This window comes from Balaenoptera ricei, chromosome 2, assembly GCF_028023285.1.
Source record: "Balaenoptera ricei isolate mBalRic1 chromosome 2, mBalRic1.hap2, whole genome shotgun sequence".
Classification (NCBI taxonomy): domain Eukaryota; kingdom Metazoa; phylum Chordata; class Mammalia; order Artiodactyla; family Balaenopteridae; genus Balaenoptera; species Balaenoptera ricei.
The window spans coordinates 156,207,767-156,235,104 of NC_082640.1; the positions used below are offsets into that span (position 1 = coordinate 156,207,767).

The following is a 27,338-nucleotide window of genomic DNA, read 5'->3' on the forward strand; positions in this document are numbered from 1 at the left end:
CTAACAGACAACAGCTGTAACCCTCTCCATTCATTGTAGCAGCTTCTCAGGTTAGCGCTGCTTGCCCTCTCTGTAGCAGATGCTCAAATACTGGTCCTCGTATGGAGCCCACGCTGGGTCTGGGTGGGGCCCCCCCACTGCACAGGGCCTTTATGTGGGAAGTCCAGCTCTGGCTTGACCTTTTCCACACTTCCCTACAGCAATATACCCCATGTCCACTTTGCTCCGAGGACCCTGCCTTGGGTTTTGTACCTGAATTATGGCTCCCACCTGGCTCCCTTCTGGGGTGTCCATTCACCCGTGGGAAACTTACACATCCTTCCTGTACCAATTGATGGGGTGCAGGTCGATCCTCAATGCCTTCTCTCTCGGCTCTGCATCTCTCCCACTTCTCCCCTCCCTGCTTCACTAGGGAGAGGGGACTGATCAGCAAGTCGGCTGCGTCACAGATGTCCAGTGGGAAAGGAGATGTCAGGCCAGCAGCCAGCTTAAATTCCCACAAACAATTCTCTCAGCTTCAAGGAGGGGAGGAAGCAACCCAGAGTTTCTTGTCTATCTCCTTCCGCTCTCTCCCCCCAACCTTCTTTTATAGAATGGGATGGAGAAGGGTGGTTAGTTACAGAGCTATTTCAAGTATCATGCTCTCTTTGGGGAGGGTATCAGGCCCTAACTGTTGTTCTTTATGATATGGGATACTTAGCATCTCTTTTTTCTTCATTTTGGGCCCTTATCACCAATTCTGGGAAAGTAGAAAATGTCCCCCCCTCAAAGTCCTATTATGGTGGGTTTAGTGATAGATTCAAGGGAAGATGATCCCAGAGAGAATCTCCCAGTAGCTCTAACTCCAGGCCCAGGGACTTTCAGGCTCCCATCATCTCAGAGCCCTAATGGGCCTGCTGTCCTAGACAACTTTGCCCTCGGGGCATCGACCCCAGGACCAGGTTAAGACTCCAGGTGACCCACTCACCTCCAGTCCTCCCCACAGACCTCTGTGCTGTATAAATACATCTCCTATATTCCCATGAGTGGCCCATTTCTGTTATTCTTTAACCCCCTGTGATACTGGCCCAGAGGAAGGAGTTGGAGCTTTTTAAGGGGAGTACTTTTAGAGATGCGCTATGTAGCTGCAAACAGAAACCCCAGGGTTTTCAGTCCCCCATCCTCTCCACCGGCCAGTGTTCAGCAACTCTCTTCTCCAGGCATCCCTCCTCCCTGCTAAAGACGCAAACTCTGCTTTCTGAGGGGTCACCCTTGAGACCCAGGTCGAGCCATGTGGGGCAGAGCTGACTCCAGAGTATTTAATTTGACCCCGTTGAACCTAGGTCCCTTTAAAATCCTTGACTGGGTGTGGAATGGCCTGGTGGAGACCAGGACCCAGCAGAGCTCAGAGACCAGAGGAGGTCTACTGGCTTGAGGCAGGAGGTTTGGGAAAGCTTTGCAGCATTCTCCTTGGGGAGGGTAGTGGGGAGTCAGCGGGAGATGGTGGGGAGGACCCCTGGGCAGCAGCAGGAGCCCAGCTGAGGGGAGATGTCAGGGTCTATGTAGACCCTAGTGCACCTGGTGTTGTTAATTTCCCAGGGTCCTGGACTTAAGAGTCAGAAGGTCAGCTTTTCATCCTGGTCCAGCCATTGGACTATCTTTGGCTTCAGGTAACTCCCTTCACTTTTCACAGACAGATTCTTTGTCTGGGCTCTTTGCTCTTCTGTGCACAGGTAAACAGGTCTTGCACTGCAGGAGGTTTGTGCGTTTCAGGGGATGAGGAGGCACACCAAACGGGAAGACATGCTGAGGGTCCACAGCGTGAAGCGGGGCCGGTGCAGAATGGGGAGATGAAACAAATGCACCTTTAGGAAGTGGGACAGGAGTTAGTTAGAAAGCCTCCTTGGAGGGGATCCACATTATGGGGCTGTGATTGGCAGTAAAGGAAGAAAAATAATGAGAAGATGTGTATGCTTTAGAGAGGAAATAAAATGCAGACAGAGCAAGAGGTAAAGCGATGTGCAGGGGGAGGGAGAAGAGAGGCAAGAAGGAAATCAGGAGCGGCTGAGAGAGCCATGAGGAAGGGTCAAGGCTGATAAAGAGCCAGGATAGGCTGAGTTCAGGGGAAAAAAACTATGGTGGGGGAGGGGACGTGTGAGAGGAATGAAAGGCCTGAGGGAGGGGTGGAGGAAGAGGGGTTGGGAGGAATGAGACACCTCAAACTGGAAAAACAAACTAGAAATTGGCTGAGGTGTCTCTGCTGGGCTGCTGGGGTTTGAGGTTTTCACACTGGTGACTAAGGAGGGCTGCAGGGCAGCGTGTGGCTATTTTAAGTAATTTCAGAATAGACGCTCAGGAGAATGGCAACTGCTCTGGAAATCTGCTAGGGAGATTGTTCCAGACTCAGCCCAGGTCTCTGCTGAATCCAGGCTCCTGGACACTTCCACTTGGGTGTCCCACAAGCCCTGAAAACTCAATATAACTAACACTGGACACGCCATCTCCACCCACCTCTCCTCAGTGCTGGGCACATCAGCCAACCACTCCCCCAAGCCTGGGACCCCAGAGCCCTGCTTGCTTCCTCCCTACAATGTCTTTCCCTCCTTGCCCATCCAGTCTGTTGCCATGTCCTGTGAATTCCCCCCCTTAATTCTCTCTCCTCTGGGACCTCCTCTCCAACCCCCCCCCCCCCACTGCCACCATTCCATCTGCTTCTTTCAGTGGTCGATAGTTGTAAATGGTCTCTGGCCTCCCCTCCATCCACTCTCCACCTCAACCATCCTCCACGACACAGACAGCTCAGACTGAGCTAATGAAAAAGCAAATCAGATCATGTTACCCTCCTGCCCAAAGTCCCTCAGTGGGGGGACACTGAATTGTGTCCCGCCCACAAATTCATATGTTGAAGCCCTAACTTCCAATGCGACTATATTTGGAGATGGGCCCTTTAAGGAGGTAATCAAGGTTAGATGAGGTCATAAGGATGAGGCCCTAATCCAATAGAACTGGTGTCCTCATAAGAAGAGGAAGAGATACCGGAGATCTCTCTCTGTGCCCAGAGAAAAGGCCATTTGAAGACACAGTGAGAAGGTGACCATCTGCAAGTCAGGAAGAGACGCCTCCCCAGAAACCAACCCTGTCAGCACCTTGATCATGGACTTCTAGCTTCCAGAACTGTGAGAAAATAAATTTCTGTTGTTTAAGCCACCCAATCTGTGTTATTTTGTTATGGCACCCTGAGCAGACTAATACAATAGATTTGGAGATGAATATAGTTGCCTTAGTTTAGCCCACAAAGCTAAGCTTCTTGATCTGGTTGTGATCTTCAACCACTCCTCCCATATACACTCTCCTGAAAATTGTGCACATCTCATTGTTGTGATGCTGGCACACTACACTGGTGTACGTCCAGTTAAGCCCTGCTGCCTTCACATTCAGTCCACTCTTCAATCATGTACATTACACCGCTCCGTGCCCCACGCTGTTCAGTGCCTTCACTTCTCATGCTTCCTCCTGGGGCAACAATATCAATAATAACATAAATAATGAGAAATCTACTAGGCAGTGAGATGCATAAATTATATCAGTTATATATTTTAATCCCCCAAACTCTAGAGGAGGTAAAAGTACCTTAATTATGTAATGGACTGAAAAACACGAGACTTCAGCACCTTAGGTGACATAGCCAGGGTCACTCTGCCAGTGATATGACAGCAGAACCTGAACCCAGGTCTCCACAAATAAGCCATTCTCTTCTCTCCATCACTTCTCCATACAGCGTTGCCAAACTGCCTGGGATGTCTGTCCTCACCTGTCTTCCTTGTATAGCTAATTATGTCTTGTCCTTCTAAACTTGGCTCACCCAGTCTGACTCTTGGTGCTTCCTCCTGAATTCTCCTAAACCATCCTGATCGTACCCTAGCTATGGCCCTGAGCTTTCAGGAGGAATACAGTGAAAATTGCAGTCACTATTTTAGCATATTTTCTTAATTTGTCACTGGGGAGTGGTCAATGAAAATCCTTGAGTTGGTGAAAAGATTTTCTTTGTTTGATATTTTAAAACAACAATGAGGTATTACCTCACACTGATCAGAATGGCCATCATCAAAAAGTCTACGAATAATAAATGCTGGAGAGGGTGTGGAGAAAAGGGACCCCCCCTACCCTGTTAGTGGGAATTAAACTGGTGCAGCCACTATGGAGAACAGTATGGCGATTCCTTAAAAAACTGAAAATAGAGTTATCGTATGATCCAGCGATCCCACTCCTGGGCATATGTCTGGACAAAACTATAATTTGAAAAGGCACATGTACCCCTATGTTCATAGCAGCACTGTTTACAATAGCCAAGACATGGAAGCAACCTAAGTATCCATCGACAGATGAATGGATAGAGATGATGCAGTATGTATACACAATGGAATATTACTCAGCCATAAAAAAGAATGAAATATTGCCATTTGTAGCAACGTGGATGGACCTAGAGATTATCCTACTAAGTGCAGTTAGTCAGACAAAGACAAATATCATACGCTATCACTTATATGTGGAATCTTAAAAAATGATACAAATGAACTTATGTACAAAACAGAAATAAACTCACAGACATAGAAAGCAAACTTAAGAGATTTGGCCATAGTGTTTCTGCTAACATCTTTCGTGGACTCAGAGTGCCTTATCTATTGCCATGATATATTTTTAACACAGCCTTTAATCAGAGGCACTAGTCTTAGCACATTTCTTATCACTCAAAGGTGGCTGTCTTGACATAATATTGGAATGACCTGTTGCAGGCTCAATTACAGCACCAGCTAGGAGATAATACCTTGTGAGGTTGGGATGCTATCCCACTGAATGCAGTGTATGCTTTAAATTGGGGGCCAGTATACAGTGCTGACTTCTTCTAGACAGGATGCATACATCTGAGGATCAAGGAGTGGAGGTGGGGTGACCCCTCTCATCATATGCCCAATAATCCTCTTGAAAAATTTTACTTTTTGCCCCTACAACCTTGGGCTCAGTAGGTCTGGAGGTCCTAATGCCTAACGGAGAAATGCCTCCACCAGGGAACACAGTTGTGGCTTTGATGATTTAGAAGTTGAAGCTACTCTCTAACCATTTCAGATTATTTATGCCAAGAAACTAACAGGCAGAAGAGATCACTGAGCTGGGTGGGGTGATTATCCCAGTTATTTAGGGTGTACTGGGCTGCTACACAATGAGAGTAAGAAGGACTATGTTTGGAACCTTGGGATTCATTGGGGGTGCCTTTTCATACTCCATTTCCTGAGGGTACGGATCAATGAAAAACTGGAGCAATGCACCAAGAATTCAAATTCTGTGGGATGAAGGTTTGAGTATTCACACCAGGTAAAGAACTTCATCCAGCTGAAGTGCTAGCTGAGAGTAATGGGACATGGAATGTTTGGGAAAAGATGACAGCATGACATAGTAGAAGGTGTGTGTGCAGGGACTACCATTTACTAGTAGTAGCAATTCTGTACTAAGTCTTACTCTGTAAGACAGTTGTAATATTTTTTGGTGACCAACCATCCCTATTTCCCAGGACTGAGGGGTTTCCTAAAATATGTGAATTTCAGTGCTAAACCCAGGAAAGTCCTGGAGAAACCAAGACAAGTCATCCTATTTATGTTCCTAACTTTCTTCTTGAATACTATGAAAGTAAACAATGCTTGTCTTACACACCCAACAGGTGCATATGCAGATAATAAGCAGTGACTTTGAAATCTGGTAGACCTATGTAGTTAAGTCCAGCTCTGCCACTCACTTGCAGGATGACCTTGGCCAGACTACGTGGCTTCTCCCAAGGCTTCACCTCCTTCTGCAAGCCCGCAGGTATTTCTGTCCACCATGACCCACTTTACTATTAGCATGAAAGACTCTATATGGGCTGTTGTCCCTTTCTTTATCACTCTTTCTTTGATGCCAAACATATCTGCCCCACTTCTCCAATGTGCCAAGGGGCTTGCCTGACATGGGGGTCCTGGTGCCCCTTGGCCATCCCTCTAAATCTTAACCTCTGTGCCCCATGCAGGCTGAGGAGCTAGAGACCTGCTTCTGCTACAGAAGCAAGACCATGGAGAGCTTTTCTCCACTTCCATGAAGCCTGCCTGGACCAACATATAGAGGAACGGTATGTTGGCTGAAGTGGTCTGAGGCCATCCACCTACCACCCCCCCAACCCCGAACACTGGCAGTCCCCTGGAACATGTCAGACCCCGATGGCACCAGCTGTTAAGGGATTTTACCACAAACCATTAATGTGAGGTGAAAGGAATATTTCCAGGGTACATGCTAGGTATAGGGCACTATGGTAATTGCCTTGAAAAATCGTTCATTTAACCTTTGCAACAACTGTATGTCTGGATTGGAGAAACTGAGGCTAAGGGAGGTTAAAGTCACTTGTTTAAAAATCCCACGAAAGGTAAAAATGGTATAACTGGGATTCAAACCTCACAGAATACTGGAGGTTAGCACCAACACGTGGAAGGCCAAAATGCAAAACCCAGACCGTGACTCCATAGCAGGTGTCACATGCATAAATGGCTCCAGGGACCAGGAGGTCCTGTGAATGAAAGTGGCAGGCTGGGTAGGGACTCTGGTGAATCGAGAACATAAAGCCTGTCTACACGGGGTGACCACTGATCAGCTCCATTGGAGTGTTGCCATGAGGGAATGCCCACGCGGTGTGGCCAGAGAAGCCAAAATCCAGATTTTTACACAAAATGTTTGTTTTAAAACACTGACAAGCCTGCTGCCTTGTGTAGAAGAAAGCCACCTGCTGACTGGGACCATTCTCACTGGATTATTACGTGAGTGAGAAATGCACTTTCATTTTGCTCAGCCCCGACATACTGGGGTTTCTTTATTATAGCAGCTAACATTACTCTAAGTAATAAATGAGTCAAGGGGATGGGAATGCTGTGGCTCTGCCAGGAAAAAATGCTGAAAATGACGTGCACAACGGCTGGCTGTGTCTTTTTCACACTAATAGACAGGCCATGGAGCCAAGGGATTGCGAATGGACATCTGCTATGCTCCGCCAGATGAGGTTGATGGGCAGTTTGATCACACACACACACACACACACTGCTCTTGTATATATATTCTAGAATCTCAGTATTAAAGGTAGAAGTAATGGGCTTCAGAGGCCATCTATTAAAACCTTATTTGTAGTTCAGGAAACTGAGAGGAGGGAGACTGGCTCAAGTCCACAGAACTGGTCAGTGGTGGCATCTCGACTAGTACCAGGTCCTCAGATTCCTCTTCCTCATTCTCTGTGGTTTATCTCAGCTTGACAAAGCCTAACATCTGGATAACCCAGAAAGGACTCACAAAAGGGGAGAGATGGGGAGGAACTGATTTCATGATTCTGCATCTACCATTTCGTCGGCTGAAGGGCATTTTTCATTATCAACTTTGTGGCTGGCAAAAAATTGAAAGAGTCTTCCAGCCAAGTCCTTCTCCCGGACTGCTTTTTTGGTGTTGTTTTGTGTCCTTTTGAATGCTATCCTCTAGCCATGACAACTCTTGTTAACCCATGACCCCACCAGCCCCTGATTTACCCTTGTGCCTTCGAGCATGCTGTTTCTTCTCGAATGTTCTTCACCACCAAGCCCCCTCACCAAGTTAAATCACTACTTATTCTTCCTTCAAGATCCTACCTAACTGTTCCATTCTCTGTGAAGTCTTCTTCAATTCTTGCAGGCTGAGTCAGTGTTTCTTTCTGTCATGTCCCTGTGATGCCCTGTCTATGACATTCTTCGACCACTCATGGCATAGAACTGTAATTTTTCTTCACACCTTGATGGCTCATATGCTTCATAGGCTTCTTCCCATCACTTAACTTTTGGAAAGGGTGACAGTACATACAATGTGGTCGCCACCCTCCTCTCCTTACCTGAGTTGTTCAGACCAGGAGTGGACACATGACACAAAGTAATCAGACCACAGCACCCCAACCCCTTTGACACAGCCTTCTACAAGGGTTCTGCCTTTGGGGACTGGCCCTTTGGGGATGGAAAATGGGCCACATTTTCTCCATTGAACCCGCACTCAGATTTAAAAAGGGATGTTCTAGTTCGTTGTGGGGAACAGAGCTGTGAGGTCATGGTAGAGTGTCAGGGCTGGTGGCAGTGCCGGCCACGTGCAAGACAAACAAAGCAAGAGCACGTTGGAGGTGGGGAAGGAAGTGGATAGGACTGACAGGGAGAAGGAGGAAGGACGGGGGACACCTTGTGGTTTCCGGGAGGTGGAACGTGGCCTTGGTTCCTGAGGGCTTTCAGGCGCCCATGGCCTGCCGTGCTCCTGCCTTGGGTTCCACAAGAGCCCCCCACCAGGCCTTCGCAGTATCGCCCCCACCCCCTTCATTTCTTGAACTAGCTTAATGGGTTTCTGCTTCTTGTAACCAAAAGAGCCTTGGTTAAAAGAAGTTCTACCTGCCTCTCTGTACTGTGAGTTTCTTGAGGTCAGGAACTCTATCTTACTCTTCATGGTAGCACCAGAATGTAGCTAAAGGCACACAGGGTGCTCAAAATACATTTGTTGAAAGAGTCATGAATAAATGAATGAATGAATGTGCCTATTGGTAATTAATACACTGCGCTGTTTGTCCAGCTGGAATCCTGCCCTACCAGGCCTTTCTAATACAAAAAGCTCTTTCCCCTTTAATCATCACAGCTCCACCTCTTACGTCCTCCAGCGTCTTAAAGTCCAGACTTTGACAGGTGGCATTGTCCTGAAGCATTTTTTGCTTTAAAAATCCTGGGTCTGGCACATTGGCATCTGAGGAGACGACAGATACAAATAGGAGACACAAATAGGAGATGACACTTTCACCTCAACCACTTCAGCTCCAGAAGGAACCCAAGGTGACCCCCTAGACCTTTTCCTGAGGCAACATGGGGAGAAGCAAGCTGTCTTTAGAGAGATATAAGTGTAGCTTTTATTTTTTTTTTTTAAACCAACCCAACATTTCCACTGGCAACTGTCAACACAGCTTATGACATGAACACTGTTTCTTTTTCAGCTATTTTTTTCTTAAAAAATGTGTTTAAAATTAAACAGGTGTTTTTTAATTTCTTCTTTTCCCTTAAAAAATGTATTTATGTCAATGCAGAAAGCCTAAAGATCTGTGGGCAGTCTTTTGGTGATTTCATATGTGTGGTTATTTGTGTGTGTGTGTGTGTGTGTGTGTGTGCACGCATGCATGTATGTGTGTGCATGTGTGTGTGTGTTTTAAAGCCAGGTCCTTTCAAAATTTGTTGGGAAAAGGTCTGTAGGGCACGCCAATCTCTCTATAAACTCAGGCTCCATGGGATTATGGCAGCTTTGATTCCTCCTACTGGGGCAAGAAATAGCCCATAGGCTGGAAAAAGAGCTTCAAGAGGTTTAAAAACAAGCAGGAATGTGGGAGAGATGAGGAATTCCAGTTCCTGTCTTGTGAAAATGCTTTCAAATGTGACCGGAGAGTCCAGGAGAGGTGGAAGGAGGCCCTCATTTTCTTATAAAACTCCGTTTTTGCATTAAATCAAAAGATACAGTCAGAGCTCTTAGTCTGGTGCATTAGGAAGTGAGGGTGTGGTAAAGCTGACATTTCTCAGAAGCACTGACATTTTAAATATAATCTTTTCCCTTAAAGATCTCACTAGGTGGACATCGCGTCTCTCCTGCCTCAGATACGAAGCCAAAGATGTTCTAGAAGGCATATAGCCCTTCTGTTTCCCTAGCTGCCCTATGTCATCATATTCCATTCCTATTTTTGTCCCCTATCTCCCGCTTGGTGGGTCTTCCTGCAGAAGGGTAAACATATAGACATTGACACAACGAGACAGAATTCGAAAGGCTCGGGCAGGGAAGAGAAAAATGACTTCTTGTTTTAAACTGGATTTCGACAGTAGCTTGATAGAAAGCTGTGCTCCTGCCACAGTCCCCGTTCTTTAGTGCCCCACCAGGGTGTGCAAACTTACTGCCACCCAAATGCCACCAGTCCATTCAAGAATGAAGAGAATAAACGGGGGGTGGGGGGGAAGGACCTCGATGGAGCAAGAGACAGCTGTTACCCAGTGCAAGTGGGAGAGGGTGTGTCTGCAAGTTCATGCCTCTACCCATCGGCTCAGACCTTGAGCTCCTTCACAGCACCGTTGTCACTAACCTCAGAGAGAAAAGACAAGATGAACAAACAAATGATGAGCAAAACCTGATGGGAAAATGAAAGCCACCACGATAATGAAAAGAGAACCCCGAGCCAGCCACGTGGATAGGACTCATTTTCAAGCCTCGCCAGTGGAGTGAGAGAACGGTGATGTATCCAACCGGACAGACAGGAGAAACCCTGCCCCTGAGGAAAGTAGAAGCAAAGGAATAATCAGAAGGTGGAACAGAAGGTGGCGAAAGGGTCTGATTTTGTTATGGGTCAGGGACATGGCGGGAAGATGGGCTGGAGTTGGATTTGTCGCTGTTGTTGGTTTGTATTGAATTAAATACTTTGTAAAATGGGTATTTCCTCCATTCTGTTGGATTGATTAAGACTCCGCCCTTTCAGTTCACTGCCAGGGCCTGGTCGGGTGAAGTTCCTGGGGCTCGGGTCCTGATACTGCCTCTCCAGGGCTGCTGCGGCTCAGAACCCCTTGATGTAGCAGTAGGCTTCCAGCGTGGCAAAGAGTATGTAGAGAAGCCACAGGCTCACAAAGAGCCAAGTCGTGGCCAGCTTGCAGCCACGAGGGCCGCCCAGCTCCCCGCCCAGGTGGGGCCGCCGGCGGTACAAGAGCACGCTGATGCACACAAACGCAAAGATGGTGAAGAGGGTGACAGAGAAGGCCAGCGTGCCCTCTGACACGTGGAACTCCTGTCCCTGCAGGGCCCAGTAGATGGCGGCCACGGTCCAGGCCAGGCCAATGCCCAGGAACACGTTGACGGCGTTGCTGCCCGTGACATTGCCAATGGAGGCATCTGCGTACACGTCCTGGATGGCGGCTGCTTTGCTGGCAAACGTATCTGGAAAGAGGCAGAGACAAACAAGAGCTGGTGGGAGGCTGAGGCGTGGAGGGCCTACCTTTGAGTGTGTCCAGTAAGGCAGCTGGGGCCATCAGGCCGAGTTCGGGAATGACAGGTGGGGGCATGGGGGCTACCCCCAGCTCTGCCATGAATAAGCTGTGTGGCCTTGGATGGGTCACCTTACTTCTCTGGGCTTCCCGTTCCTCATCTGCCTGCGTCTGAAAGATTCCCAAGGTTTTTTCTGGTCATGGTATTTACTGAATGGGTTTATTATTCTCTTTTGACTACTTTTTCAGTAAGGGGAGTTTGCTTTCCCATAATATCTCCCCAGGGAACTTTGACATCCAGGGAAGCTTCTTACAGTTAAGTGCCTGATTGCACCTGTCACACGGGGCATTTACTTACGTAACAGACTGTGATTGAGCCCATGGGCTTAGCATTGCGCTAGGTGCTGGATTTATGGGGACGGAGGACATGCTGGGGAACCGTGATGGGGACATACAAGGGGAGCTGTGGACTCAAGGAAGACGGGGCTCTGCCTTTGCAGTTAATATACAGAGCACAGGGCCTTGCAGGCTGTTTGACTTTAGATGTCAGCATGACTTGTAGGCACTGGAAGGACTGCCAGCCACCCTTTTATTTGACAAGTTAGGAAAAATAAGGTTCAAGGAATCTACTCAAGGTAAGTTATCAGGAGATTTGTCCTGAAAACCCTCATGTTAAGAGCCCTTTCCGTAGCATCACCTTACATCCAAAGAGCTTCAGCCAAAGCCACACATCAGCTGAGTGGACCACAGGATAACCTTCAAGCCCCTAATGCTGCCAGCTGTTCTCCGGACACACTGCAAGGACTTGGCTGTGCCCCAAACTCTCCCTTGCCCGGCTTGTCCTGGCTTGCCTCCTTGTTGCCAATTTTCTCCCAGAGAAAACCTCTTGCCTTTTCTTGCCTGTGACCTTGCTTTAAAAAATTTTTTAACCTCTGATGCTCTGCAACTTCTTCCCACATCTGTTCCTTTTACCCATATCTGCTCCTTCCCCTCTGATGGCTCCAGTCCCTCGAGGCTCTGGAGCACAGAAATAAATCGCACATGGAGATTTATAAACTCCACATGGAGAGGGAAGCATGTCTGTCTTGTTTCCCATTATTGTCCCAGCAACCAGCACAAGACTGGATCAGGCTCAGTAAACATTTGTCTAATGAATAAATAAAGGCATGCCTGTTCCTGTTCATCTTTAGGTGTTTATAAGAAAAAAAAGGAATATGTAATTCATCATATGAAAGGACGAGAGCTTGCAAAGCTTCCTTCACCTATCCTGCTGTGAGACACTTTGTACTCACGGGTGTCCTAAGCAGAGGAGGCTGGTGGGCATTTCTCCAGCACATCTTCAAGCAGGCTAATCTGCAGCCAGAGGGAAATGGCCTATTCATCTGATGTGGAGGTTAAGAAATTGGCCACTTACTTGAGCAGGTAACTTAACCTCTGTGGGCCTCAGTCTCCTCATCTGTCAAGTGGGGATAATAACTCTCCTTATTGAATAGGGTTTGGGTGAGCATTACAGGGCTAAAACAGGTGAGCTGCTTAGCATACATACTTCTTGACACATCAAAAGTGCTCAGGAAATGTTAGCTATCATTCTTAATCGTGGCAATGACCCCTTTGATTGACTTCTATGCACCTTAGGGGCAGAGGCTCTGTTAAGCTCAGATCTGAGATGGTAAGGAAGATAATGAGGCAAAGTGAGTAGGGGTCACTCGAACCAGGTAATACCCTCTTTGCAAATCCAAGCACCCCTCACTCTTACCTGGCACAGAGGTGCCAAACGCCACAAAAACAACAGCCGTGACCGAGTCCTTGAGGCCAATGGTGCAGCCGAAGTGGGAGGCCAGATCCCCGATGACAGCTGTGAGCATGCCGATGATGAGAATGGAGACGACGAAGCAGGCCCAGCCATGGCAATACTCTGTGGGGGGCACGCAGGCAAACAGCACCTTCCAGAAGACCGTTAGGAAGTGCATGACGTAGTCAAAGCAGGAGGGCAGCCTCTCCTCACCTGACTCATCCTCATCCTCGTCCCCGGCTGCAGGCAAGACAAACAGGCCCAAGAAAGGACAGCGGGGTCAGATCCCCATTCATGAGCAAGTCAAGTCCAACCCACATCATGAGCATCATTGGCTGCACGGAGACTCCAGCTCTCTCCTGGGCAGCTGGTGCGGGCACCAGAAAACAGGCGGGAAATAGAAAACGAGTTGGGGTGCCCCATTGGTCAATTTGAATGCAGGGCACCCAGGGAGAGTGGGTGAGAGAGGACAGGGGAGTAGGAAAGGGAAGAGAAAGAGATGAAGAGAAAGGATGTGAGAACGTGAGAGGGACAGGGCAGTGGGAGAGAGAGAGAGGAGGATGGAACAGGCGCGGGGTTGCCTAGGTGAAGGAAAGCGAAATCAGTTGTGTTTCCACTCTTCACTGGACACCCATGGGGCTCCTCTCTAATCTTCCTGACGTGACTGCTGCAATAACCTCGTGGTTCTGGTCATTATCCATCCCCAGCAGGACAACTTTCGTTCCAGATCATGTGGGCATCCTGGGGAGACAGTGCCGTCCTCCAAATATCCCGTGGGATGGAGCAGGGATGGGCCTGGTTTGTCCTTGCCAGGAAATGTGGGCAGAGTTGCCCATTCAGCAGTCCAGGGGGAGAGGATGTGCTGGCGCCCTGTCAAAGGCAACCTCTGTCATGTTTTGACATAACCGGTGGAAGCAGGAGTCAGGACACTTGGGTTCCAATTGCAGCTTTGCTATGAAGAGAATCTGGAACCTGGGGTAAATCATCTTTGGTTTCTGAATCTCAGCTCCCTCCTTTGAAAAAGGAGGGAATTAGATTATGTGGCTGATATTCCACTTATTGTCTCTATAGGGGCAAAGAAAGGTCATCAGATGGGGGGACTGAAAGTATCTGAAGCAGGTGATAGGAAAAGAGGGGCAGCGAACGCAGCAGCAGTGGGCCTCTCTTCCTGGCTGTACTTTGGCTTTGGTGCTGGGACCTCAGGGATGTGACCCCGTGGGTTGCTATGACAACAAAGCTTCATGAAAAGAGACAAGGCCAGGAGTGTGGGGCAGTACAGGAGGCCTCAATGGTGCTAAGAGGCAATACTGTGAGTGGTGGCAAGACCCCTCCCATCCCCATGCCAACCCGCATGTAGGCCTCTGGGATGCTGGCTGTGCTGTGGGTCCCCACGGAGGAAACCTGTCACTAAATGCCGAGGAGAGGTCTGAAATCATCCAGGGCAGGGGTTTGTCAGTCAATGCAAAGTTTTTACCAACCCCAGACCCCCACATCTCTAAATCAGAATAGCCCCGCATTTTACAGAAAAGGAGGACCAAATTAATAAGAGGACGGAATGATGAAAAACAGAATTTCTTAAGTTCCTGTTCAGTACCAGACTCTGTAGCTTTCTACTCTCTTTGCTGAGAAAGGTAGCAATGGTTCCCTTTTTGGATGAGGAAATCGAAGCACAGAGAGGATAGCTTGTCCCAGTTCACACAGTAGAACCAGGGTTTGAAACCAGAGACAGCCATGCTCTTCTAGTTACCCCACAGTTCTCTTCCAAAGTGACTCAGTGAAAAGGCAAACATCTAGGGTTAGAGCTGGGAAGACCGGCCACAGGGCCCTCCCAGAGACTGGTGAGTTGTTGACATGGCTGTGCTCTTGCTTCCCTGGAGCTTCCTGTGCCCATCTTGAGACCCTCTTACCTGCACTGACAGTGATGGCCTCCATGAACTGGTCCCTCCAGGAATGGGTCCCCACAACCAAGGCCAGGTTTGTCTTCCTGATCAGCTTGTCCACGGTAGTCTGTCAGGAAGATTAAAACTTGGAACCATGAGGTTAGAATGCTCAGAACCATTGTAGAGTCTGGCGTTTCATGGGAATGAAAGATACCCTGTACTCCAGGGGGCTCCACGTGAGTTCTGAAAGTTATGCATGGAATGGCCTTAGGGGGTGTCTTCTGGCATAGTCCTTCTATTGTCCTTTTCTTCAGTTGTGACTGCTGACATTGGATATTTAGAGCAATACAACAGAGAATAACACTAATGATGTCAGTAAACCTAGGCTGGAGTACTGAATTTTAGTATATTTGTTTTAAAAATACAATTAAATAGCGATGATACATTTAGGAGCTTTATAGCTCATTTATTCCATAGGCTATGTTATGTTTCCTCACAATATTCCTAAGATACAAATGGCCAGCACTGTTTGTTCCGCTTTACAAATGGGAAAACTGAGACTGGGGTAAGTGAGTTGTTCAGTTTCAACTTCACGTATTCAGTGGTGACATTGGAACAAGACTCCAGGTCTTCTACCTCCCACCTCATTACTTTATTATTCAATTACATCTCACTTATGGCCTGACCTTGAACTCATAGGACTCTTCAATGATGACCTCTAGTTTGGGGTGTTCACCCAATATTGGCTTTCCCATTTCTGCTATCCTCTTGGCTTCCTCTTCCTCCACAGTCAGCTTCCTGTCTGTCACCTCTGCAACAAAACAAAATCAGACTAGCTTTAGCCCATTTGCCATTCCCTGGAAGTCTAAAGCTCAGAGTATTAGGCATGGGCAGTGGGCATACAGCAAATAGCTCTTGAGGATGAGGATTTTGCGTACTTTTTAGTGCCTTTTTCTATAAGGTGCTAAACACTTTATGATCATCAGACCATGAGAGTGTTCCTTGCAGGCCTGCGCTAAACATTCTTCTTTTGATTTTATACCTGGGTGGGCAATCTGACCCAAGGATCTTCTGAGAAATAGCACCAAGTGAAGTCCCAAGACATTTGGTGAGATATTGAAGAGCTGGGAACAAAAGCCAAATCTCTTGACCTTTAACAATTTTGAACTGTTGGGCATGACTGGTCAACTACTTCATGTAAAAGTTCTTGGGGGTCAGAAGCACATTTTCACCCAAAGGGAATGTCCACTGGTTCCCATTAACATCTGTCTCCAACACTCTTGGGAGTGTTCTCCTCTATAAAGGAGGAAGAAGGGATGTTTCCAGGAATATCTACATTTCATACTAGTGAATATTATCCTCACCATGAGAAACTTGGAAGATTTCCCCCCAAACTTCATGATTTCCAAATGAAAGATCCCCAGGATTTCTAAGGAACCAGGCACATTTCTTCTGAAACACAAATACTTGTTCAAAAACAAAACAAAAGAAAGCTCTTCCTCTATTTCCTTTTGAGGCATTCCCTGTCACCCCTCAGCATCTTAACTCATTTACCGGTGGTCCCTTCTCATGCTGAACAGTTAGAAATTTTTTGCACTTCAGCTGGTGAGTCCATTTAAAGACCACTTCACCATGAAGACGCGTTTTCTAGATTAAAGTGGACTAGAGATTGAGTCTTTTTATTCCCCTTTGATTAGAAAATTGCTCTTGGCATCCTGTTTCTTTCAGAGCTCATTTAAACATCTTTCCAGCCGAGTCCACATTCTTACATGCAATTAATTCTTTTATTTGGCTCTTTAATTGCTTTCATTCCACACAGTGAATCTCCTAGGGGAATTCTCTAGTCCTTGAATAATCTCAAGGACGAAATGGGTCAGAGGCCAAAAGGTCTTCTCTTCTTTTTATCTTGGGTATTTGTGAAACATGGGGAGGGGTGACACTTGAGCTCTCGAGGTTGCAAGGAAAAGAATTCACTGGAAAGATTATAAGCCAAGCAGAGAGTCTGTTTTATATAAAAATTTCTGAGTTGTCTTGAATGAAACTGGTAAGATTATGCGGAGGATTCCTGAGCTGGCTGTTTTACTCAGTGCTTCTGGCACCAAACACAGAAGGCAATCCCAAAACGTTGGGGGAGCTGTCCGTGGTGCTGTCCTCCCTTTAGTGTTGGTGACCACTTTAGGAAACAATTATTTCTCAACGATCAATGTCCTCCTGTACATTTCTATGCAGCCTGACTTCATTTAGTCCATATGAGCCTCTTATTAGTTAATTCTGAATATAAGTCTGGCTATGAAGTCAGTGATCCTAGAAGCCAGACTGCAAGCCACTCTGAATAAAAGTCTTTGGAAAAAGATGTATACGTAGATTCTTTAAAAGCATGGGTACTCTTTTCCTCTACCTGTAGCTTTTGGCACCATATCACAATGCCTATTCTAGTAGTGACAGTATTATTCCACTCCTCCCTCCCCAATTCCCCCTTGTCATATTTTACATGTGCCACAAGAACTTTATACCAATGTAATGAGCTCTCCAGTGACTTATAAATGTACCTGTCTAACCCCTTGTCTAGCTATCAATCTAGCACTATATCCATCTGGCAGGATATTGATCTAGCTACTGACCTGTCCACCCCTGTGGTGACAGTCAGTTTCTCCTTCTAGCTCTCTGCAGAAATCTCTTTGACAAATAACCAATCCTCTATCTTTGGATCTCCCACAGCCCCACAGTACCCCACAGAGGTACTCTCTCGCTCTCTCTCTATATATCTGTTAACTGATTGATTCACATGTCTTTAAATCAACTCTGATTTAGTATCTGGGTTTGGTATCAATTCCTGCCTTTTTCTACTTCTGTAATTATCATTCCTTTACATTCAAATAGTTAATTTCTTGAGAGAGTCATAAGTCTCAAACCTAAAAGACCATAATTATTCTGATCACTTGTTTATGTAACTCCCCTGAATTTCAAGTGTAGAGAATAAATGACAGGTGATCTTGATATTCAGACTGACTAAACAAACTCTCAGGTCTAGGAGAAGGAGGAGGAAGGGGAAAAATTGAGAATGAGACTATTAATAGGATAGAAGATTAAACAGATATTGGAAGAGAAAAGAGCTTGCCAGGTAAGACTGGAATAGATTGCCATGAATGTTCTACAGACATCCTCAGAAAGAAATGGGGCGGTGCAGACAGTGCTCTAACTCCCAGATCCCTGAGCTTGGTGGTGTAGTTCAGATTGAACATATTTTCTCTCCATCTTTCATCACCAGGCATTGTGAATCATGTTTGCTTGGCCACATGGGAAAATCCAAACAAGGAGTTGAGATTTCCAGTGAATTTAAAGTCTAACCAAAGCCTCCTAAATTGCAGGTTTACAGATTGAAAGATCTAGGAAATGACACCTTCTTTTCCCGTTTTAGCTTCTACTAGTATCTGTGCCAATGTGTTAAAAGTATAATGAAGCTTAAATTAAATCACAACTTTTGGTGTGTGCATATGTGTGTGGCTGGTGGGGGGGTAGAGGCAAGAGTTGGAACAAAAAAGCCCAAATGCCTCCTCAGGTGAGAAGATGAGTGAAGTGGAGAACACCCAATACTCTGACATTAAAACCCTGGGAGAAGAGTGGAATATACGGGGCCGGAGATAGTCATTATCCTATTGATATAAGAGGAAGCAAGAGGCCAGGGAAGCTGGAGTAATTTTTTTCCATAAAGGGAAAATGTAGGGGTTTACCTACTTATATTTTTTATTTTGGTTTGAGACTCCAAGGAGGTAAATGTCCTTACTATGTACACTGCCCCTTTCTCAAACTCAGCATACAGCCTATGGTGACTCAGTACCAATGAATTCTGTAAGATGGTTTGCCTCTCAAATGACCTTAAAATTTTTATACATTCAAAGAACTGATGAAGTATAAAATGTTATTTTAACATATGTTGAGACATCTTGTATAGCTCACTCTGCCTGCACCAAGAGTTACAGTATTGCCGATATGCTGGAAATGCTTTCCTAACTGCTCACAAAGTTGGACATTGTCTATGATTTGATTCCACTGATGCAAGCATACTCTCAAAGTAGATGTGTTTCCTACAACAGGCTCTAGACTCTGTGTGAGAATATCTCCAAAATAAATTCCCCCAAATTTCTATATCCAACCAGATCATTGGCCCCCCCACAACCCTGCCATAATATTCTAATTCTTCTTGTTGTTCATGGCAAATGTGACTTCAAGGATCAATGACAAATGAACCAAAGTTCTAGAAATTTAGGTCTCTGCTGTGATGAAATGGAAGCTCTTCAGGATCAATAAAATTCCAGATTCCTTAAAAATTGCTTTTCATGTTCTCACAGCAGCTCCTGATTATTTACCCCTGGACCCCTCAAGATCAAAGTATTTTCTTTCTCATCCCATCATGATCCTATTAGGAGTGTCAGCTCTCTCATCCTCTCTTGCCCCACAACATGAGATGACAGAGGAATTAAGACTCAGGGGAAGTCTATGACCCACCATTTCTTTGGTAAGTTTCAATTTTCTTCCTGGTCTCGGAGAGGACCAGCTATGCCTTTACCCACATCCACTGAAATGGTGCTCAAGGAATTGTCTACCTCCTCACAATTACTTCAGGTGGGGAAATATCTCCAAGTCCTTAGGAGAACTTGTTAGGTTAAGTTGGGCCCACAGTTCCTAGTAAATAAATCAAAGGACATTGGTCTTAAACTAAATAATGGCACTGGCAAGAAGCAGAAAAAGGGGGGAAGACTCCCCTTACCTGGAGACAACAGGAGCGCTGTTTGTAAATGGGTACCAGACAGGGGAAGAAAGAAAACGAAAGAGCATTAAGGTCCCATCTTAAAAGTGTCCCCAGGCTTTGTGGTTGCAGTAGCACAAGGAAAACAGTGAGCTTAGCAGATGAGAACACTGCAGCCACATGCAAAAGGCAGCAATTGGAGCATGCGCAGCTGCAGCAAGAGGTGTGAACTCCTGGAGCGACTGCTGAGCACCAGGGGCCTGCAGCTGCAAATTTCCCCCACACTTTCCCTGCAACTCTGAGGGCCAGGGATAGAGGAATGAGGATGGGGGAACCAAGTGGGTGGAGAAGAGACAGAGTTGGTCATTTGTGGTCTTCTAAGGGATCAGGTTATCACATCCATTCTGTAAAGGAGTGAGAATCCAGTTATCTTGAAAACTGTATAGGTTTCAACCCTGACCCAGCTTTGAGTACCCCTAAAAGAATGACCTTGTGAAAAGGTAAATCCTGCAAAATGTTTTCCTTGAATAGTGTGTCATTTTAGAGAGATAGCCTGGAGGTTGGAGGCCATGGACTCCTCCCATTTTGTATCATCTGTGCCTACAAGGTCACTGCAAAGTCAATTGCAGAGTCATTGTAATTAGTAGATGCTCATTAGAGATTTACTGTTGGTCACCTATTTTGGCAATTGTATTTTTCATAGATCCTGTGGAGCTGCATCTCTGTATGGTGTTTTGTTTCAGAAAGGACAGGCTAAGTCAGAGTCCAGATATTCTGGACCAGGGAGACTGTCATGCTGAAAGCTATTGGTAGATGGAGATGACAAATACAAGGTCCCTGCATGGCCTGGGAACCATGGTTTGGTTAAAGATGTACCCAGCACAGGTCATCCCTAGCCCCTGAGTTTTCACTTATGTTAAACTCTGTTAGATTTCAAGATCTAAAAATCAAAAAATTCTTGTAACATACCACATTTTCACCTTGATGGTGTCTTAGTACGGTACCTCACTCCCTGGCTCTTGTCAAATAAAAGCCTGGGAACATCCTGTTACATATTCCTGGTGCAGCTGGCGACTGAGGGAGATTGCTGAGGAAGGAGTGGGGCAGGGGGTGGGGGAAAGTGTCTGTAGATTGTTTTTTCTAAAAATCTCTAAGAATGCCACTCAGGTCTGTAATCCCATATTCACAGCCACTGAAAACACATATGGATCCAGAATCTTTATGGTACATAAGCAGGGAGAACAGCAGTTGACTTTTTCTGGTTTCTCCCATATGGAATTCCAAGGGGTAATGGATCAATGGATCTCCTTACTACACTGAGATGATAGATAGATAGATAGACAGATAGATAGATAGATAATAGATGATAGATAGATAGATAGATAGATAATAGATGATGATAGATAGATAGATAGATAGATAGATAGATAGATAGATAGATAGACGATAGATAGCAAGAGAGCTTGTTCATTCTGCTCCTTCTATGGATCTGGACAGAACAGCCCCTCCTGCCCCCCAGGTTCCAGCAGAAACTAGAGATCCAAACACATTAGTGTATCCAGGGAGGCCAGACAAGGGGCAGCTCTTCCAGAAAGGTCCCTGCTGCCCTGGTTTTTACTCAGACATCACTCCCAACACCAGGATCATCTTTAGCACTATGAGAGGGCTTTAAGTCAGCTGACCTGCACCATTTGCTGTCATTGTCTACACGAATCTGAGACTTTCCACTTAGCAGTTATGGATGGGTCAGCGAGATCTAGGTAGACCAACTCTGAGTGACATGATATCTCCAGGGTGTTTTTCCTGCTGTTGCTGATGAGAGAAGCTGGAGCTGAACTTTCCCCTGCATTGATTCCCAGGGTCAGGTGAGAGTCATTTATCCCTGCTCAGACATCCCAGGGACAAGCAGGAAACAGCATAGCTCTGAGTATTTGGAAGCATTTGGGCAGCTTGTTAGGGTGAGCCCATGGATGTGGTAAGAGGGGGCGCAAACAGGCCCCATTCCTGGGGGAGAGAGCTTTCCTTTCCTACCTGAGGCTTCCAATGTCCAGGCCCAGGCCTGACAGCCTCGACCATGCTGCTCAGAGTTGCTCTCAGCTGTCCACTGCTAGACCCCAGGGCTTCCTCTACTCCAAGGCAACTGTGTTTCCTATTCATCCTCCCTTATTCCCTCCTCCAACTTGTCCAGAGCATTTAATCTCACCTCTGAAGTCTGTTTTGTTTGCCAAGAATAGAATCTCCTATTTCAAATATAGTCCTTTACTTTTTTTTTGTAATGCAATTGTCATTTTGACCATGCACACACTATACTATGCTGTTCTGAATGCCTAAGACTCTCCCATGCAGCAGTGATAATGTAAAGCAATTTCCGCTGTGTTGTTTCTCACTTTGAGAACAGCAGGACATTCTGGAAATCAGGATGGGGTTTCATTTGACTGTGAATCTAGACAATCAAGTTTTATGACCTATCAACTTGTGCTCTAATGCCAAAATATGAGAAGATCTGAAGAAACTGAAAATGAACCCTATAGACAATAGAAACTGACAGAAGACTGACACCTTTCCTATTGGCACCTTCCATCTTGGCATCTTGGTTACTGGGAAGATCTGGAGGCATATCACACCAATAGCTCGATAAAATCCTTACCTTCTCACCTACTCCCTCCCCCAGGACTGGGCTCCACTAGGACTCTGCTGACATCTCCTTGGACAGAAAATCCAATGCAGTAAAAAGGGGTCCTCAAATGAGGAGTAGCCATAGGCATTCATGTTTGGCCAAGTCTCTTGAAGACCGCAAGGTTTATTTTAGGTCACTCTCTGTCCAGCTGTTGAATGGGGTTTATTGGGGAAGCAGAAAAGAAGAGTCTCTTTACTGGAGAATAAAGTCAGGGATGGACTTCCAACCCATTCTTCTTGTCTGGAGAAGACTGCCTTCTTTTCAGCTACCCTGTGCAATCCTTTGTCCTGCTTTCATTTGCACGTAAGTAGCTGGGACTGTGGAAATTGATGACGCTAGTTTACAATGGCCTTAGGTGTCTGCTACGCCCATCCAATCATGAAGATGTGCATTAAATGCACAAGGGAGATGAGAATGAAGTAGGGCAGGTGTTGAGACAATTTCTGAAAATATTCTGGGTGGCGGAAACACAATCTGGGAAGCAAGGGAACTGGAGATTTTCTCTTTTCTTCCAGCACTCTTTGGCAATCAGACTCATGGCAACATCTTATTAGGTGGCCAACAAAAGGATGAATAATGGAAGGCAGAGAGGGCTTCTGCCTCTCCAACACCAGGTGTAAAACCAGTGTGGGCACAGAACCGGTCAGGTCTGCAGAGAGAGTCCCCAGAAGACAAGGAGAAATGAACAATCATTCGTGTCTGAGAAGAAGACCTGGGCATGAGCCTTTCGGAGCATAGTGACCGAATCTCTTAGATTTGTCCTTGAGTGAAAGGCTTCATGCTGCCCTTTGTCACGTGACTATGAAGTAGCTGCAGAATCATCACCTTTTTTGACAAACAAGTAGGTCTCGCCGTTCTATCCTTCATGAGGCTCCAGCAGCACATCTCTCCTGAAGGGGAGTGTGAATGACCTCCTCTTGGTATTTCCCAAGAGGACTCTTACCCACATATATTCCTCCAACACTTTCAAAGTCGTAGCTTCTAATCATTTTCTTCAAGGGAAGAAATCTTTCCTTACTACTACCTTGGTTGCAATGTAATCAGTCCCTTAGGCAGGTATCCCAAGATGCAGGGCCTGAGGAAAGGAGGAGAGGAGGCCACGTCTCTGGCGTGGGATGAGCGTTATCTCGAGACCTGGGTGATACGCTCATTTGCAGATGTCAAGCCAAGGCAGGCTTCTGTGAACCGTCCAACACCTGTTTCTCAGAGATCAACACCAAGCATGCCCATCTATTGGAGTCCCTTCCATTGGAAAACCTGTAAGACCGTACTCTGGGCCTGCCCAATGTCAATCCTCTTCCAGGACCCTCCGGCTAAGGAGATTTCCATACCTGGAGTTAACCACTTTCATTTTGCAGACTCAATTTTCTGCTTTCGGGACTGCATTATCCTAAAGTAGTCTGAATAAAGTACCCCACCTTGGGCTAGAACAGAGGTAGAGTGGGATGGGGTGGGATGTCAAGGGAAGGATGAACAGCTCAGGATTCCAGATTGCACGACTACTTCAGAAGGCAGCTTTCTCTCAGAGAGCTCTCAGAAGCGTGGCCTCTGACAATTGGTATACCTTTCCATGTTTTGCTCTACCCAACTGTGAAATAGCCAGATAAAACACTTACCTCCATGAAGGACAAAGGGGCCCATGGGCCACTCTGCAAGTGAATAACCTGCCAAGCACTCAACGGAGGTTGGGAGATGCAGCAGAAGACTCAAAGCATCATGGCAACACGGGCTCCAGCCCCCATCCCAGACCCTCCCCCATTCAATCCAGGCTAGAGAGTGAGGGGTGGAAGGGGAACAAGGCAGGGAAGGGGCAGAGACATGCATCACATTACATTCCTTTCTTTATCTTCTCCTCCCCACCCACCAAGGAGTTTGCACATTTACAGGTGACTCTGTGGGTATGGTGGGGGGCTGTGAGGGTGGGGAGTGCAGGGGACATTGGTAATCGGATAACTGGAGCACAAGGCAGAAGTAACTCATCAGGGTCATGAGGGGTTGAGGCTGTAGTGTGTCCAAAAGGTGAAAAAGGAGGACGTGGAAAAAAGCTATGGCTAAGAAGGCAGAAATGATACCGAAACAGGGTAAGAGCGAGAGTACAGGGGGGAAAAGAATAAAAAAGTCCATTGGTCAAAAGGAGGAAGGAGGAAAAGGAAAGAAAAGGGGGGAGGAAAAAACATAGTTGCTTTTTGTTGTTGTTGCTTTTCAACTTGTTTAAATTTTTTCTTTTGTTGTTTTATTTTGTTTTGTTTTTAAGAATCTCACACCTGATAGTCCACGTTCCATCCATTTCGGTTCACCAAGGACAATGAAGAAATTCTCTTGCCTTTCGTATTCCTCCTCATCTACTATTTTAACCCTTACGGTTTTCCTGTAGGGACAACAAGAGAGAGAGTGTCGACTGGGTCGGTAGATTGGTTGGTCACCCGGAGCCCAGCCTTTAAAATCATTCCCCATCACTCCTGGCACATGCAGCCCAGTGCTGCCATGGTGGCTTTTGACAGGACTTGGTGGATTGTATTGCTCTTGTGTCAAAAATGGTCTTAGCTTTTCTTATCTCCTTGGTCATAGTTGTCCTTACAGGTGAGAGGGAAAGGGAGCCAGGAGGCAAGGAAAAGTTGGCAAAGGAAGGGATCCAGGAGGACAGGAGGGAAATGGGAAGGAAAAAGGGGGCTGATGGTGGGGAGGAGTCATTTTCGATCCTGCTGATGGTTAGTAGGAAGTGAGTTGGGCAGCACATTCTATTGGGTGTCACATGGTAATTGGCATTTCTTTGGGCAGTAGGTGAACTGCTGGCCCATCGGGGGTGACCCAGGGCTTTTCTACAACAGGAAATATGTCAACAGTATCTATCTAGGGGCTTGTTTCCCTTCCTTGTGTCTATACCCACTTCTTATGTGGGCCTCATAAGGAAAATCTTGAAAGTATTTATGAGGCAGGGAAACCAGAGAGAGAGAGAGAGAGAGAGAGAGAGAAGGGAAGGAAAGAAGGCAGAATTCTATTATCTTTCTCATTCTTTATCTCACAGGGCTTCAGTGGTGGGAAGTAAAATAAATATGTATTAACCACAATAGGATGTAGTATTCCTTTAATATTTACAGCTGATGCACTCCTGAAAAATGTGGTAAAAATGATGTAAATCATCAATTCTAAATCATCTTCGGACTTCTATCATATAGCAGTGATGTGTACCAAAGCTGGCTTACATGCTAATTACCAAGGGTCTGGTGGACATGATAATGGAGGTTTCTGTTCATTTCTCGGTATCTCAACAAAGCACAATGTCTTTTAATAAAACCAAATCATACAGGGAAGCAAAGTTTTCTCGAAAATCACTTCCTTCCAGAGCCTGGCCTGAGGCTGGCTCAGGTCCATTGTCTTTGGCGAAGTTGCCATGTGGGCCTGGGTCTCCCTGTGTGGCTTCTCCTGTTCCTTCATGGAACCACAGTGGTGTCAACGGGTCCTAATAGTGAGCCCTAATTGTTATTTTCTGCTTTTATTTTTGGTTTTGTTTGTTTTATTTTTGTGGGGTTTTTTCTTTTCTTTTTCTCTTTCTCTCTCTCTCTCTTTTTTTTTTTTCTTCCTTTTTGGCCTGGGACCTAAATGCTCTCTAAAGGGCAAAAAGGTGCTAACAAACAATAGCCTAAAAAGTCTCATCAGAGCCTCTGATGTTTCTGTTCCATTCTGAAGACAGGCTCAGCTTTGTTTTCTACAAAGTGGTAGGTGGATCTAAGGTGCTTTGGGCACAGCACTTGCTGTGCATTTGTGGTGTGTGTGTGTGTGTGTGTGTGACCTTTTGGGCACTTTTTGGACACCTTTCCACACCTTGCTCATTGCACAAAAGACAAAGCTCACTGATTGTCGAGAAGCATTTTCTGGGAATCTCTCTTGCCCTAGATATGGTACTCTAGGGCTGTCTAAGGGCTGTGAGCCTGGCCTGTCTTTCCACTGCAGGGACTCTGCTGTGGGATGGGAAGGGTGTGCTTGCTCTGTGACCATGGGCATGGTCTGGAGGAGCATGATTGACGGCTCCCTCTTCCACAGTATGATCCATCCAGAAGAGGATTTTCTGACTGTCTATTGGAGGCTGGGGTGTATGGGGCCATTTAAATCAAAGGCAAAAGCTGCGTCCACTCTGAGAAGTCCTGTGACTTCTTGGGGAAGCCTCGCCTCAGGTCAGAATCCTCTCTCCCACTCTTCTAACTGCCTTCACACCTAGATGCCCTGCTTAGGGAAGACAGAAGACAGCAGGTAAGTCTTTGACCTAGACCTAGAACTCAAACCTGTACTTTCAGCTCAATCAAGGTCAGGGAGGGAAAAACACACTTGCTGGCAGGGATATGGCAGATAAGATGGCTCCTAAAGCCTGTCCTGGGGAATGGGATGAACCACAAACAGAACCCAGATACAAATACATTGATTGTCAACATCCAGAGATTATCAGCTTAGCCCTGAGAAGAGCTGCCCCACGGATCTCTATGCTGAGAGCTGGGCCAGTTTCCCAGGGCTGCCCTTCTGCCTGGGATTGCACTATCTTTTTCTTCCTTGTATCCTAAACCACTCAGGAGAAGCAGAGAGCCTCATATACGATACTCTCAGGGCTGTGGCTGGTGGTTTTTTTCTCTCTCTTTCTCTCTCTTGCGGTTTTTTCCCCATATCCATTTCCCCATCCCACAAAAATTGCCATGGGCTCTTGAGCATCCCTCTTACAACACCATGTGACAGGCTGGCAGGTGTTAGGACAGAGCTGGGTGCAGAGAAAACAGAGGGAGAAGGAGAGGGGAAAAGAGATCTCGAAACAGAAAAGAAACAAGGGACAGTGAACCAGAGAGGCAGAAGAAAGGGGAAGAGAAGGAGACAAAAGGAGTGGAGAAAGGAGGAAACAGAAGAGGAGAGGAGAGAGTTGACATTAGTGTGCAGGACAGGGTACTACACCTTTCTGAAAACTCATATCCACCATGCGGGGGCCCATCATCTCAATGAAGTAATTCTTGTTTTTCTCATACGCCTCATGATCAATTACCTTGATGTGAATTATTTTGCTGTGGATGGAAAAATAAGTATCACAAACAAGGAGCAGAGTGGGGGCCCAGCCAGCCAGGATAAGAAACGGAAAGAGAAAGAAACAGTGAAAAGATCCAGAAAAGTCAAAGTTTGCCCCAACACGGTAGGGACACGGAGGAGAGTGACCACCCCAGGCCCC

At 46.3% G+C, this 27,338-nt stretch overlaps 1 protein-coding gene across 4 annotated transcripts in view; it reads right to left on the reverse strand.

Annotated features, from left to right (window-relative positions):
• Positions 1-10,017: 10,017 nt before the first annotated feature.
• SLC8A3 (solute carrier family 8 member A3) overlaps positions 10,018-27,338 on the reverse strand; it is a 158,911-nt gene continuing 141,590 nt past the window's right edge. For 3 of the 4 annotated variants that reach the window (XM_059914521.1, XM_059914522.1, XM_059914520.1), the window contains exons 3-8: positions 24,403-24,506; positions 19,483-19,500; positions 15,401-15,525; positions 14,742-14,841; positions 12,799-13,074; positions 10,018-10,995 (exon numbers count right to left, since the gene is read on the reverse strand). In XM_059914521.1, coding sequence (XP_059770504.1) covers positions 10,619-10,995; positions 12,799-13,074; positions 14,742-14,841; positions 15,401-15,525; positions 19,483-19,500; positions 24,403-24,506 — 1,000 coding nt within the window. In that variant the 3' untranslated portion in view covers positions 10,018-10,618. The remainder of the gene's footprint in view (positions 10,996-12,798; positions 13,075-14,741; positions 14,842-15,400; positions 15,526-19,482; positions 19,501-24,402; positions 24,507-27,338) is intronic. The other variant, XM_059914523.1, reaches the window with a different exon arrangement.